This window comes from Rattus rattus, chromosome 4 (assembly GCF_011064425.1).
Source record: "Rattus rattus isolate New Zealand chromosome 4, Rrattus_CSIRO_v1, whole genome shotgun sequence".
NCBI classification, from domain to species: domain Eukaryota; kingdom Metazoa; phylum Chordata; class Mammalia; order Rodentia; family Muridae; genus Rattus; species Rattus rattus.
The window spans coordinates 90,523,088-90,539,329 of NC_046157.1; the positions used below are offsets into that span (position 1 = coordinate 90,523,088).

A 16,242-nucleotide genomic window follows, 5' to 3' on the forward strand; every position below is an offset into this window, starting at 1 on the left:
TGAACTGCACATAGGCATTGAAACTAGGGCCTCAACCAGAGTAACAGGACACTCTTAAACAGTGATCTGTCACCCCAGCTCCAAAGCCTCATAACTTTTTTTTTTTTTTTGCCACTTATATGTTCCATAAAAATCTCAACTTGTAACAAAAACTATTATCGAAAAACTAAGGTATTTGTAAACTTTTCCCACATGTTCATATAGCCATAACGCCTTAAAGCAAGTTAATTGTATTTACTTTTTCTGTGAGTTCATATGATAGTACTAAGGCTTGGCTTTTTTTTCCCCCCCTCGAGCTGGGGACTGAACCCAGGGCCTTGCGCACTAGGCAAGCGCTCTACCACTGAGCTAAATCCAGAACCCCTTTTTTTTTTTTTTTTTTTAACCATAAGGAAGACTTTATTACCAGATCAAAAAAAGAAACAAAATATTATAAATGTGCTGTTAAGGGCAGCAGATAAGTAATTAGGTGACGAGCAAAATCAGCATTAATTCAGCATTTCAAAATATCTACTTTATTAAGACACTATTTTCCCTTTCCTGGTTCCGTTAGGAATTAACATCAGGATATTTACAAGTATTCCTTTGCACTCTCAACATCCTTCTATTTTTCCTTGATTCTCTTCTTTTTCCATTCCCCTTTCTCATTTTTTTATCCCCACTCTTCTTTCATTTTCATTTCTCCTTTACCTTCTTGTAAGAAGAAAATACATATAAAGCAGTCAAGATAAACAAATTGTGATTAATTCTGTGATTGTTGTTAGCACCCTTCTGTGACCCCCAAATGGATGATAGTGATCTTAAACTTTTGATTCTTTTGCCCTCCCCAGCTCTCACTGCTTGAATTATAAGTATGTACCACTATGCTCTGGTTTTGGGTGTGTGTGTGTGTGTGTGTTGTTAGCTGAGCACTCTAAAAATAGACCAAAATCTCAGCCCCCTTTTTGATAAGTTTTAACAACATCTGTGTGTGTGTGCATGCGTGTGCATGTGCATATACATGCTTTGCTTATGTGTATGTCTGCACCCAGTGCCTTTAGGAGCCATAGAAGGATGGATCCTGGAATTGGAGTTACAAACATTGTGAGCTGTCATGTGGGTGGAGGAATTGAACTCAGGTCCTCTGGAAGAACTGCTAGTGCTCTTAGTCACTGAGCCATCTTTCCAGCTCTGTTATTTCTTTGTTATGTGAACCTTTATTCTGCTTCTCATAAAGGAAGTGAATTCTAGTCCTGTGAACAAAGTTTTTATTAGGAATATACCCCTTTTTAAAGATATGGCTGACATTTTAGTTCTGAAGTTGAAATGCTGACTTGTTGTGGTTTTATATTTTAGAAAGACAAGATTCACAGTATAATCCTGACTGGTTTTGAACTTGAGACAATCCTCCTGTCTCTCCAGTGCCAGGATTTCAGGAGTACAATAGCAAATAATACCATGCCACGTACTAATTTGTTTTAGTATACGCTTTGGTAATCGAGTGTAAGGTACTAAATGTTAAACTTAAAAGACTCACTTTAAAATCATATCCATGCACTAGCAGATTCCCCCATACTGTAATTAATGTTTAGATGATAACATATGACTAACTTGTGTCCTGGCTAGTTGACTGCCTTAAAGGACTTAATTCTAGTACCCTGGAAGCTGAGCTAAGAGATCATCCTGCCTATGCCTCTCAACTACAGAAGACCATAAACATTTGGGATTATACCTCTCCCTCCTTTTTTCTCTTTCTCTGGAAAATTGGACCTAGGCCTCTACTACTGAGCCACTCTTCAGCCTATCCAATCAATCTTTATATATTGAAATAGGGTCTCTCTATGTAGCCTTAACTAGTCTGGAGTTCACTGTGTATACCAGACCAGTCTCAAACTCAACAGAGATCCATTTGCTTCTGTCTCTTCGGTGCTAGAATTAATGACGTGCATGGGACTTCCATTTTTTGATAACTTCAGTTGCTTCCATATTAACTATCATGGGGGTTGGGGATTTAGCTCAGCAGTAGAGCGCTTGCCTAGGAAGCACAAGGCCCTGGGTTCGGTCCCCAGCTCCAAAAAAAAGAAAAAGAAAAAGAAAAAAAAGAAAAAAAACCTATTATGTGCATTGCTGCTTTGAACATTTGATATACAAATAGCTTTTTATTAATACTGGCTTTATGGGACCTACAGAGGTCAGAATAGGGTATCATATTCCCTGGAATTATGAATAATAGTGAGCTGCTATGTAAGTGCTGGGAAGTAAATTGACTCTTCCTTCTGTAAGAGCAATGAATGCTATATGCTGGACCATGTCTCCTGCCCCAGCTTTGTGTTATTTGAGGCTTTTGGTGTTCACAGGGTTTCATTGTATAGTTGAGATAGGCCTTCAACTCCTTTCCCCCTTGTCTCATTCTCAATGCTTGGATTATAGGCACCTTGCTTTGCTTATAGGAACTTTCTGCACACTAAAAATCACTTAGCATTCACCGTAGGAATTTTTTTTTTTTTAAGATTTATTTATTTATTATATATAAGTACACTGTAGCTGTCTTCAGAAACACCAGAAGAGGGCATCGGATCTCTTTACAGATGGTTGTGAGCCACCATGTGGTTGCTGGGAATTGAACTCAGGACCTCTGGAAGAGCAGTCGGTGCTCTTAACCGCTGAGCCATCTCTCCAGCCCCAGGAATTTTTTTGAGTGTATTCATCTGTGCATTTTGGATGCCTCAAAAACATGGGGTCTCAGATTTGTTTGTATAGTTAAATCCACTAGTCTTACAGATTTTAGTTGTTGTTAAGTCTAGTAAAGTAATTTTTAGTTGAATTTGATACCTAACTTGGCAGCCTGGGGATGTAGTTTAGTAGTGTAGAGTGTGTGAAGCCGTGAGCATTACAAATAAACCATCTGGGGGTAGAGTCACTTCAGTTCCCATAGTTTTTCTGTCCTCTCTGTGTTTTATTGGGCAGTTTTAGGAGAGATTAACTGGTTTTTGTTTCTTTTGATGCCATCAGTTTGGATAATTTTTCCCCTCCTGGAACCAGTACAGTGGGAACTTGGGTATTTGTAGGCTCAATAGTTGTAGGTTATAGTCCAGCCATTATTTACTTAGCTCCTTCCTATAATTCCTAACATTTAGGAGGCTGAGTCAAGTCCGTGATACAATAGAATGTGATGCTATCTCTAAACAAAACAAGTAAAATAAGTAAGTCACTAAGTCTGGTCAGATAAATAGAGCATTTGCCTAGCCTTGTTTGAGTGCCTGTGTTTAATCCCCAGCACCAGAAGAGTCAAGTCTAAAGCATCCATGTAAAGAGCTTTGGGAGCACATAAGCAGCAGATCCTCACTAGGGTGATAAAAGATGTTGTAAGCACACAGTGTGGACAATGATCTGGTCTTACTGGGGTTCCTTGAATCCTGTTACTTTCCAGGAAGTTTCACCTTCTTACTCCATTGTATAACTGCTAGCTCATCACAAGTCAAGAACTCATGCGTTAGTTAGATCTAAACCTGTTAGATTTAAAATAATTCCCAGTAACAGTTTTATTATAGAGAAATAGTAATTTTAGCGAAGTGGGCATTATTGTTCACAGAAGCAGAATTCCTCAGAGCCTTGCTACTAGGTGGTCTGCCAGTTTCATGCTTACAGATGGGATAGTTGCTCTGTTTTAAACTAATGGTTTAGTTCTCTAAAAGGAACCCTAACTTGCTGGTGACTTACTGTTCTTTTGATGTATTTAATATTTTCTTGTATGTACTTGGAATTTTTAACATTATATATGAAGAAGGTTGGCTGCTTTTTAACTTTTTTTTCTTTATTCATGTGAGCATGGGTATGCCTGTGCCATAGCAGCAGAGAACAGCTTTTTTCCTTGGTTGTTGTTTTTGCTGTTAAGTGGTTTTTGTTATAACTTAACTGATTTGAGACTGGACTTTTTTAAGGTAGTGTAATTAATTGGCAGTTATCTCCATGGTCTAAGAATTGTTTCTAGTTATGCACACTATGTTTGCTTTGTTTTTTGGAGTTTTTAGGGGTAGGGGTATTAAACGGGGTATTATTCTGTAGCCCAAGCTGACCTAAAACTCCCCCAAGTTTGTAACAATCCTATTCGTGAGTGCTGAAATAGCAGGTGCTATTCCAGCTTAGCTTTTGGCTTTTTGAGATAGGATTTCATTCTGTGTCCCAAGAGCAATTCCCTGTTTTTTAAGAAACAGGTCACAAGACTCTCGCTTTCTTGGCGTTTTCTCAAAAACATGGAATGAACCATGTTCTTACAAACCCTTATGTTTATGTTTATCTATGGATCTAAGCCCAGGCTAGGCTCAAATTCATGATTCTTCTGCTTCCAGTGAATAAATGCTGGAATTACAGGCTTGCATCTCCATACTGAATATAAAGTATTCTTTTATATAGGTAGGTACTGTTTGGTGAAATTAAAATCAGAAATAAAAACAAAGATTCTTGCCACACAGTCTGACCTGAGATCAATCAGTATAGCCCACACAGTGGAAAGAAAGAACCAATTCCTGAAAGTTGTCCTCTGACCTGTACACATATGTGGCACACAGAATGCTTTTAAAGATTTATTAATTTTACTTTATGAGTGTTAGCCCGCATGTATGTCTGAGTATACTGGATGCTATAAGTTGCCAGATCTCCTGAAACTGGAGCTGCAGATAATTGTAAGCCTCCATGTGAGTGCTAGGAACTGAAACCAGGTCTACTGTAAGAGCAAGAAATAGACTTAACTGCTGAGCCCCACTTTTTGTTTGTTTTACTTTTTTGTTTGGTCTACATAACGAGTTCCGTATGATACTCTATCTCAGGATAAGTAAAAATAAATAAAAAAGATAGGAAAAGGTAAAATTCTTAGGAGGAAGGTGGGTGTTGAAGAACTGATAGCTCAGTGAAGAAAAGTGTATACTGCTTTTGCAAAGAACTAAGTGTTTCGCATAGACCAACACACAAAATAAACATAAAAATGACCCTTGAGCATAATGGTACACCTTTAATTCTGGCACTCCTATGGCAGAAGCAGACAGATCTTTGTCTGAGGGCTACATAGTGAAGTCCCAAAAGGAAAAAAAATTATTTTTATTTCTTTAGAATAAGAGTTAGTCTGGTGATTTTAAACTTTGATATTCACAGTGGTCTTCTGAGCTATGCTGTACACAAACAAAAAATAATGAGTTGGTTTTTAGGGTTAGAGAGATGGCGGTTAAAAACACCAGGTGCTCTTCCAGAGGTCTTAAGTTAAATTCCCAGCAACCACAGGGTAGTTTACAGTCTATCATCAGTTCTGATGTCCTTTTCTGGCATGTGGGTGTACGCACTCATACATTAAATAAATAAATAAATAAATAAATAAATAAATAAATAAATAAATAAATAAATAAATAAATAATGTTTTTAAAAAGAACATAAGAACTCAGAGACTAACAGTATATACAAGTGGGATTTGGTGGGGGCGGGGGAGATGCCTTATGTAGACCAGGGTGGCCTTGAACTTGATATTGCTAATGTCTTTGAACTACTAGTTCTTTGGCCCTCTATCTCTTTTGGACTAGAAGTACCAGTATGCACTACTGTACTTAATTTATATGACACTGGGGTTCTAACCTAATTTTGTTTATGCTAGGCAAGCTATGTTGTCAGCTCCTCCCACTTACTTTCAATAATCTCTAGATTGTTTCTAATACCTGAAATGTGCAGTTGGTAGGCTGGGATGTGGTTTTATTGGTAGAGCAGTTGTCTAGCATTCATGAAGCCCTGTGTTCAATTCCCAGCACCACATAAACTGATTATGATGTAGCATCAATAGGGAGGTAGAGACAAAAGAATCTAAAGTTCAGTGTCATCTTTGGTTATGCACTGAATTTCAGGCTAGCCTGACTCTTGTGTCTTTTTTTTTTTTTTTTAAAGCTGAGAAAAAGGATAAACTTACAGATATTTTCTTTTTCAGCTGCCTTTCTAACCCAAACTGTGTGTCTTGATGACACAACAGTAAAATTTGAAATATGGGATACAGCTGGCCAAGAACGGTATCATAGCCTAGCACCAATGTACTACCGAGGAGCACAAGCCGCCATAGTTGTGTATGATATTACAAATGAGGTGGGTATAAAATCTTATTACCCTAAAGCCGGTTGGAATAATCATTTTTAGTACTTATAATTTGGTTAAAGATTCTTGGGAAGTCATAGCATTTCTGCCAAAGCTTTTGTGAGTGGAATATATGATGAAAGTGCCTTAAATGATATAGTACTGAAAAATTTTCTTCCCACGGGGTCATGCTAGAGCAGTGGTTTTTTCAACCTGTGGGTTGCAACCGCTTTGGGGATCTAACCACCCTTTCACGGAGGTCGCCTAAGATCATTTTTACAGCACAATTTATAACAGTAACAAAATTACAGTTATAAAGTAGCAGCAAAGTAATTTTATGGTTGGGGTCACCACAATGTGAGGAACATTAGGAAGGTTGAAAAACACTGCACTAGAGTCTTAAGCCTTCTCTCATAGAGAATACTTTCTAACTCTTGTTTTGAGCTTATGCCAAATTATTTTTTCCAACTCTTAACAGGAGTCCTTTTCGAGAGCAAAAAACTGGGTTAAAGAACTTCAAAGGCAAGCAAGTCCTAATATTGTGATAGCTTTGTCAGGAAACAAGGCTGACTTAGCAAATAAAAGAGCTGTTGACTTCCAGGTATGTGGAATTTTACTTTTAACTTAAAATCATATGTTTTACAAAAGTAGTTTTAAACCTTAAAAATACAGACTTTGAAAAAACATGCAAAGGGGCTAGAGAGATGGCTCAGCTGTTAAGAGTACTGACTGCTCTTACAGAGGTCCTGAGTTCAATTCCCAGCAACCACAAGGTGCCTCACAGCCATCTGTAATGGTATCCGATGCCCTCTTCTGGTGTGTCTGAAGATATTGACAATGTTACCTAAAACAAAAAGAAAGGAAGGAAAAAAGAAAGAACATACAAAACAGTAATATATAGTTGTTTACTTTTTCTGATGCAGTCAGGGATATAGCTCAGATGATGGATGGATGGATGGATGGATGGATGGATGGATGGATGGATGATAGCACTTGCCCCTGTATGGGTGTCTTGGATTCTATTCTGAGCCACTGAGCCACTGCCTAAACCAGGCATGCAGGGTAGCACACATAATACCAGGGGAAATAGATGGAAGAGGATGGGGTAGGAAGTGAGTAAGGACAGACAGTCTTGGCTACATAAGACCCTGTCTCTTCCCAAAAAGAATCACATGAAAGATTACAGAAATCCTGCTCTGTACTTTTCATCCTTCCACTCCCAAATATATAACTGAGAAAAAAAGTAATGTTCTTCCTACCTTCTGTACATATACTCTATATATATTGCTACACACACATTCAAGTGTGTGTGCGTGCAGGTTTACAAAGCTGTCCTTAAAAGGCAATTAAAAAGTAGAGACTTAGCTACTCTTCATTTGAGACCCAGCAGTGTTACTCAGCACGAAGAAATGCTGAGTTCTGTGCCTTAAACCCAGGTGCTGGAGGGAGAGAAATGCAAATTGTCCTCTGACCTCCCCATGCATACTGACTGGCACATACCTACCCCAAACATACATACACGCATGCATACATACATATATACATACATACATAGCATACATACAAATAAATATGTACTATGTATATACGTAAAAATAATAATGCTTGGGTCAAGCGTGGCAGTGCACCCCTGTAATCCCATTACTTGGGAGACAGAGGTAGGAGTATTGCCACAAGTTTTAGGCTAGCCTGATCTTAAAAAACCTCATTTGTATATATTTAAGATAATTGAGAATGTTTTCCAGTACAAAACATAGTAAATGCTATTTATATTTACAAAATTATTTATATTTATTAGAACTATTTCTCTTGTTCAGAAATCTCTGGCTATGGCCTAATATGTAGATGGGACTCTTTCTTCATGACATTGTTAGAATGTAGATAGAGGGAGATCATGGTGTATTAAGCAAAGCACTTTGCACTTGTAACTTTAATTCTTAAGATGGCCACGTGAAGTCTGTTATCTGCTATGCAAGACTATTACACTCCCCAGCAAAACATCTTAGAGGGCTTCAGTTTTGTTCAAAAGTGGCCCTGTGCTATAACAGCTCAAAGGGATCTCAGTTTTTCTGAGGGGATCAAAGACAACAATAGAGGTAAACTGGAAAGCATGACAGAAATGTAGGTTAGTTTGTAATTTTGAAGGAAATAGTTCATAATGTAATTTGAATTTTAATGCTGTATGTCATTGAATGTGAGGATGTGATTCAGTAGTACCTGTCTAAGACATTGGTTTTCCATATTTATTACAGATTTTGTCTTTACCTTTAAAAGTAGAAGTTGCCATTGTGATTGAAGAGAATTTAGAGTAAAATGATACATTGTCCTCCAATTATTATTGTGACTAGGTTTAATCTTAGATCTGTTGAGTAGGGGTAGAATATATAAAACGTTAAGGTAAAAAAATATTCATGGTGGATTATCCTACCCATTGTGTCTTCCGTTGCCGCAGCACATTCTCCCATTGTTAGTAATAGAAATCAAATAAGAAGACCCATAAAGTAAACTGTACACGGTGCGTGCTTAAGGGTTTTTTGTTTTTTGTTTTTTTTTTTTTTAAACAGGAAGCACAGTCCTATGCAGATGACAACAGCTTATTATTTATGGAGACATCAGCTAAGACATCAATGAATGTAAATGAAATATTTATGGCAATAGGTAAGATTAATATTTAATGAAAAGCAAAATATACTGAATGTTCCTCACCCTTCTTAAAACATTTTTTTAGCTGATTACACAATTTTTCTAGATCCTTTTCAATAAGCAATATTTTCTTAGGAATACCATAAAGGCTGGTTGGGAAGCAGGATGTTGTGGCCTTTCTAAGCAAAAGACCCTTCCTCAGAATGGGGGAAGGTTAAAAAAAAGATTGATTGGAAGTTAGGAATTCCCACCCTGTTTTTTTAATTCTTTCTTCCTTCTGCTCCTCATCCTTCTCCTTTTCTTCCTTTCTCTTTTCTCCTCCTTTCTCCTCTTTCCTTCTTCCTCCTCCTTTCTTTTCCCTTCTTTCTTCCTCTTTCTCCTCCTTCAACTTTTTTTTCCCTTCCAAGAGTGTGAATTAGACCCGGCCTCCTACTTGCTAAGCAACCTATGCCTACCATGGAGGCAGTGGCCCCATTAATGTCAGTTTTATATTCATTTATGAATTCAGTGAGTGTTGGGTTATATAAAGAGGTGAATTAAAAGTTGATCTTATAGATAAGAGGTAGATTTTTTCCAAAGATGAATTGACTGAAAAGTCGTGCCTCTTGTTTGTAAGGAATGTATTCCAAGAAACTCTGTGAATGCCTGAAACAGTGGATAGTGTTAAGCCTTCTAATTTGATGCCTTTTCTGTTCTGTATACATCTTACACATTCGCCATAATTCACACAGAGATGGAAAATCAAAACTAGCACAGAGTTCCCTCTCCCTTTTCCACAAAGATTATTTTCCATCTGCGAAAAGGATCAGACCCCTGACCTTAAAAATGATAGGCAAGTGTGTTGTTCGGTGTTGATTGTTTTCCTGAGTTTTTTTTTTTGTTGAAGCTGAGTTCAAGTTTGGGCTTGGTATATATCAAGGCTGGATTAGAACATGGGATTGTTGGGCCTCAGATTTCAGAGTGCTGGGTATATAGGGATACCACCAGATCTGTCTTTTTTAAAGTTGCTTTGAGATAAGTATCTCCCATACCTGAGGAAGACACTGTATTGGTGCTTGTCTTAGTTAGGGTTTTACTTCTGTGAACAGACACCATGACCAAGGCAACTCTTATAAGGACAACATTTAAATAGGGCTGGCTTAAGGTTCAGAGGTTCAGTCCATTATCATCAAGGCAGGAACATGGCATCCAGGTAGGCATGGTGCAGGATGAGCTAAGAGTTGTCTATCTTCATCTGAACTGCTAACAAAATGCTGGCTTCCAGGCAGCTAAGATGAGGGTCTTAAAGCCCACACTAATAATGAGATACCTACTCCAACAGGGCCAGATCTAATAATGCCACTCCCTGGCCCCAATATGCTTGTCCAAACATATGAATCTATCGAGGCCATGCCTAAACATAGCATAATGCAAAATACATTTAGTCCAACTTCAAAAGTCCCATAGTTTATAGCAGTCTCAACAATGTTAAAAATTCAAAGTCTCTTCTGAGATTCATCTAGTCACTTGCAAGACAGGAAATCAGCTGGGCAAACTCCAAATTCTTCATCTCCATGTCTGATTTCAAGGCAGTCTTCAGATTTCCGAGTTGTTTTTCATCTTTGTTGACTGCAACGAACTTCTTTCTCCTGGACTGGTTCTACTCTGTTAGCGTCCTTCCTCAGCAGATAGCCCATGACTCTGGCATCTCGAACATCTTGGGGTCTCCGTGGCAACTTCAATGTTACAACTTCTTGTTTCAATGTCTGGGATCCTCACATGATCTTCTGGGCTCCTCCAAAGGGTCAGTGTCACTTCTCAAGCTCTGCCCTCTGTAGCACTCTAAGCTCGGGCTGATCCCCTCCACTGCTGCTGCTGTTCTTGGTGCTCATCCCATGGCACTGGCATCTCCAATAGACAGGGAACTTCTGCTGTTACTAGGCTTCACCAATAGCCTCTCATAGGCTGTCTTCATGGTGCCAGGCCTCAACTCCTTTGCATGACCCCTTCAGTCCTAGGCCATCAACTGCACGTGAGGCTGCACCTTCACCAATGACCTTCTATGGCCTCTCACAGTGCCAAGCCTCAGTTGTTCTTCATGACCCCTTCATGCCTTCAAAACCAGTACCACCTGGGTAACTCTTACACATTACCAAGTAGCTGCAGCACAAGATACAACCTGGAACACAGCTTCTTTGTGCTCTCAGAAAACACTTCCCTGATTTCACCTTAGTGATGCTGGTCTCTTCTTAATCGCCCCTAAATTTTTGTCTCCAGCTAAGCAGCATCAGTAGTCCCAGTAATGCTTTCTATTCAGGACTCTAAAGCCAAAGCCATATGGCTAAAGCGGCTGAGTCCTGCTGCTTGCTGGGTCTGGAACATTCTATTAAATTATCACCAGGTTTCTATTCTCCAACTTCTTCACTGCCTAAGCTTGGTTGTCCTGAAACTTACTCTGTAGACAGACTTTGAACTCAAGAGATCTGCATGCCTGGGATTAAAGAAGTGGTCCACCAAGCCTGGGTTTAAGTATTTCTTCTAGGCTGCCCTTGAACTCAGAGATCTGCTTGTCTTTGCCTCCCAGGATTAAAGGCTCGTACTAACATGCCTGAACCTAAATTTAGCTGGGTGGGATCTTGCCCCAAGGTCACTATTCTCTTGATTCAATTTAATATCCTTGAACACAGGATTCAGCTCCATTTCACTTCGTGGTGCCCCATATGTCTTATATTTTCCCTTTTTAAGCTTGCTATGCTTGTTTAAAATGCTCTTCATGAGACTTAACCAGAGTACAAAGACTCTGCTGGGCTTTTTTGAGACTTCCTTCATTAATGCATTAATCTGAGTCTCTTCACCTCAGCTTCAGACTCTTCAGACAAATGCAAAAAGTAGCCACATTCTTCACCAAAAGACCACAAAAACAGTGTGTAGGCCACATAATGAAATTCTCCACTGAACTTTCTTGGGCCAGGACCTCACAATTACTTTCAGTAACAAACTTCCATATTCCTATCCTACTAGGATAGGCCATTAAGTTCCATTTAATGTATTCACTGCTTTCCAAAGTCCACATTCTTCCGAACAAAAGCATGGTCAGGCCTATCACAACAATACCCCACTCCTGGTGCCACCTGTAAACAGACACCATGACGAAGGCAACTCTTCTAAGGACAACATTCTAGTTTCAGAGGCAGCATCCAGGCAGGCATGGGTGGTGAGAGCGCAAATTGAGAACTTATGGTTGAACAATAAAGATTTCACTAACCAAATCTGTTTTATTATTTTTTTAGACAGGGTCTCACATATAGCCAAGGCTGGCCTGGAACTCGAGATCCTCCTGCCTCAGTTTCCCAATTACTAGAATTATAGGATGGAGCCACCATTCTAAGCTGGGCTACACTTTATACTTAAGTTTAAAACTTGTGGGCTGCAGAAGTAGCTCTGTGGTATAGTGTGTATTATGGTCCTGAGTCCTGGATTCCATTCCCAGCTTCTAGATTTTGTTTCAAAATTAAGCTTTCTATAAAGAAATACCAAGCTAACCTGTACTTGACAGGCAAAGGCAGGTAGATCCCCAAGTGAGGCCAGCCTAGTCTACAGAGTGAATTCCTGGATAGCTAGGGTTACACACAGAAAAACAAATGCATGTGTTTGGGATTGGAGTCTTTCTTTGAAATTAGCATATTAATAAATATGGTACAGTCCAGTTAAAAGAGAGTCCTTACTGTGTTCACTTCCACCTCCTCATCCGAGTCAGATGTGATTATAGTCTTAGAAAGTCCTTAGAGGAGTAGGCTGGAGGAAGACATTTATACTCATTCCAAAACCCAACTTGGTGCTTATTATCATACGGTATACAGTGCTAGTTTATTCTGTGTCCCTAGTTGTAGAGTTGGGGGTCCCATGTCCAGGCTCCGCAGCATGGGGAGGCAGAATGTGGAGAGTTTGTACTTGTCCCATGCCACAGGGACACGTGCTGTGTAGGGGAGCGCCAAAGCACCACTTGTGATGGGAAAGCACAGTCTGAGGTGCTGAACAGCCGGGCCTGTGAAGAAGAGGCTGGAGCCCATGGGCTAGGTTTAACCAGGGGGGGTGGTCCAGGAGCTCTGGCAGGTCTCATGGGGAGAGTCCTAGTCTTGACTGCAGCCTATGGCAGTTGTGGCTGGGAGTAAAGAGACCTTCTATGGGATATTAGACAGAAGTTCTATAGGCAAAGGCTTTCTCCGTGGCTTCCCACAGTGGATCCAGATGAAGAGAGACATTTCCAAATCATTTATTGCCATGGTGGAAAGTGGATGTGTAAAACCATGCCCCACTTCTCAGGGTGAGCCTGAGATTAAATACCTTTTACAGGGAAGAATGTCTTGGAAGGGAAGCCTATTGGCTAAGCCTCCAGACCTCTATGTACCTATGTCTTGAGCCTATGTAGCCACAGGTCACATCCTTTTCCTCATCTGCATGTGGGGAAAATTGGGATGTTACCCTTACATGACTGATGGCCACAAATCTATGGATGGTGGCAGCTAGTGATGGGCCGGTGCCCAAGAGCAGGCCAAGTTCCAACCGTCCCTTTAGGGTCTCGGGCTTTTAGCCTTAGCTCAACCAAGGATCAGGCTCCTTTCACAGTCCACTTCTCCATACCTAGTAGTACCATTGTTAGTCTATTTACTGGGCACTATTGTAAATACACCTGACTGAACACTTAATCGATATTGTACTTTATGGAATCTTTAGAGCAGTTTCTAGAGTGGCTCAGTGGAGCTCAGTGGAGGCTCTCTTCCCAAACATCAGTGATCACTGGACCTGCTTCCTGCAGCTCATAAGATTCTAAAGATAATATTGATGAGGGAGAAGTCAGGAAAATAAAGGGTTAAAAATTTCAGATTAAGGGGTATATGGCTTAGTGATAGTTAACTTGGATAACGTGTATGTAGGCCCCAGATTTCCTAAAAAACAAATCAAGGTCCAGGATTCAGGTGGGCATTGGACATAAAGCATTACTCTTAGGTCCAGGATTCAGGTGGGCATTGGACATAAAGCATTACTCTTAGTAGTGTTGCTGCCTCATCCTCAGGAGTAAGCCATATATCCAGCAGGTGAGCTTTTAGTGGTAGCATATTCCACAGAACCAGTATTAGCAATGTAGAATTCACTAAGCTGTTCATGTATATTAATTATTGGTATTTATAGATCAAATCAGGGTTTGTCATAGCCAAAGAGGGAAGAAGTAGTTATCGGTCATGAAATTGTTTGATTAGGTTACGAAGTGAAGGACAAGTTTGGTTGGGTTGATGATTCTGTCAGTTGAATTTGTTCACATCCTGACTTGTTCTTAGAATTGTGATGAGAGCCCAGAGAATGTTGCTATAATATAAGCTACTTTATAAATTTTGTACCTCTCCATGGTCTATGGACTTTATGTCTGTCTTGCTTAACTTTCTTTTTCAAAACGGAGTCTTGGTATGCTACTCAAGCTAGTCTTAATCTCCTGGGCTCAAATGCTTGTTCCAACTCATTCTCCATAGTGAATCATGGTAATTACAGTCATGCTCCCCCATGTCCAGCAGATTGTGTATATAGAAATGTAATGATTATAAAACAGACTAAGTGTAGCTAAGTGGTAGTGGACTTGCCTAGTGTGCACAGGACCCAATACAACATAAAAGTACCAGTAACTAAGTAAACTGTGATTTCTACAGGAACTGATATAAAAATTATGTATGGTCCTAGTTAAATTTAAGTTTAAATGGTATGTCTACAATTGGCCTCTTCCTACTACTTCCAAAGTACTAAGAGATTAAACTCCCTAAGTACAACAACCAGCGGTGTAGGGGCTGGGAGGAAGGTATTGTTTGGGGCAGGGGTTGTTTGTTTGTTTTAATTTTGTGGCTTGTTTAGTGCTTCATTTTGCTCTTTGGCATTTAGTAAGCAATAAAGATTTGAAAAGAGCATACTGTCAGTTACATAAAACTTTGGAGATAATCCAACTGGGAGAGCATTACAAATAAGCAGGTCTAAGTGATTTTAATAGGAATGATATAATTTTATCTTGTTTATTTCTCAGCTAAAAAGCTGCCAAAGAACGAACCACAAAATCCAGGCGCAAACTCAGCCAGAGGACGAGGAGTAGACCTTACTGAGCCTGCACAGCCAGCCAGAAGCCAGTGTTGTAGTAACTGAACTCCAGTGTCAACTTCCTAAATGGCAAAAACCATGGAATTGGGAGCATTTAGCCAGCCCAGTGTGACTTCCAAAAAGAGACTATGGTAGAATCAAGTTTCTAATACTGAATTATTTTGAGTGTTTTGAACTTAATTTTTAATAACATGCATGTGTTCCTCCAGCAGTAGAAAGGAAAATGAGAACTGTGTATACACTTGTTCCATGGGAAAGTGCAGGGGAACAGTTCATCTCTAGTGGGTATGGACCCACTCTTAACCCACCCAGTCTCCAAACTGGGATGATAGTCAGGTATGGAAGATTCAAAATTACTAATGTATGCTTTAGAAGAACATTTTTAGAAGACTAAAAATATTTATGCTTAGCAACAAAAGCCAAGCAAATGGTAATTTTCTTTGATTGTCTTAAAAAGCCTACATTTCACATATTAATAAAGTAATCCCAAGAAAACAGTCCTATATCTCCAGAAAGAAGGAATATTGGTGGCATCTTAATTTTATTCAGTCATGTTACTTCTTAAAATTTAATTGAAGAAAAAAATTGTCACATGTAACCCCATCCTGTTTTAGGAATATAAAAACTGATAAGTGCATTTTAATGGATAGTGGTCCCTTCATAGGAGCTTCTTTTTAAGACAAAGTGGAAACAAACCAGGTATCTGCTTTCTATTTAATCACTGTTGGCTATTACATAGAGGTCTGTCTAGAACAGGGAGGGGGCTCTGCTTCCCTTTGGACATGATTAGTCAGTGCATTAACCATTATGTACATTCAAACTTGATTATTTTAAATATTCAGCTGTACTGTAAATAGAGTACTGCATTGTAGTCTCCATATGTTTATTATTTCCTGTAATATTTAAGAATTGCCTAAACATATACAAAATGTACAGTTACTAAAACAGCTAATTATTTCTTTCTCCCCCTATGAAAGAAAGGGGCTTTGCTGTTCTTACATGGCTAGAACCATAATAAACACCGTACTTGCAATTTGTAACATAAGTATTACAATGTTATTAGTAATCTTGAAGCCTTGTTTTTTGAAGTCCATTTTATTTTAATCAGTATATTGCACTAATTATTTTAGGTATTTTCATTATATGAATCTACCATGTGTCAGATGATTTAATCTATTTAAGTGTTGATCTGCTAGCAGAACGTGTACATTTTACAGTAACTCAAAATTAGTAAGGAGAACAGTTCACCAGTGTTTAGTTTTATATTGAGGTGCTCAGGTTGGAATAAAGTGGTGTAAAAAGCAACACCGAGTTTTCTCTGTCTTTGACATAAAGTGTACACCATAATACACATGATGTATAAGCTGCAACTTTTGCGTTTCCTTCCTTTTCTGAGGAATGGTT

General features: G+C 39.1%; 1 protein-coding gene across 2 annotated transcripts in view; it reads left to right on the plus strand.

Annotated features, from left to right (window-relative positions):
- Rab5a (RAB5A, member RAS oncogene family) overlaps window positions 1–16,143 on the plus strand; it is a 31,022-nt gene extending 14,879 nt beyond the window's left edge. For both annotated transcript variants that reach the window (XM_032900825.1, XM_032900824.1), the window contains 4 exons: window positions 5,942–6,093; window positions 6,560–6,682; window positions 8,646–8,739; window positions 14,768–16,143. In XM_032900825.1, coding sequence (XP_032756716.1) covers window positions 5,942–6,093; window positions 6,560–6,682; window positions 8,646–8,739; window positions 14,768–14,883 — 485 coding nt within the window. In that variant the 3' untranslated portion in view covers window positions 14,884–16,143. The remainder of the gene's footprint in view (window positions 1–5,941; window positions 6,094–6,559; window positions 6,683–8,645; window positions 8,740–14,767) is intronic.
- The last annotated feature ends 99 nt before the right edge of the window (window positions 16,144–16,242 follow it).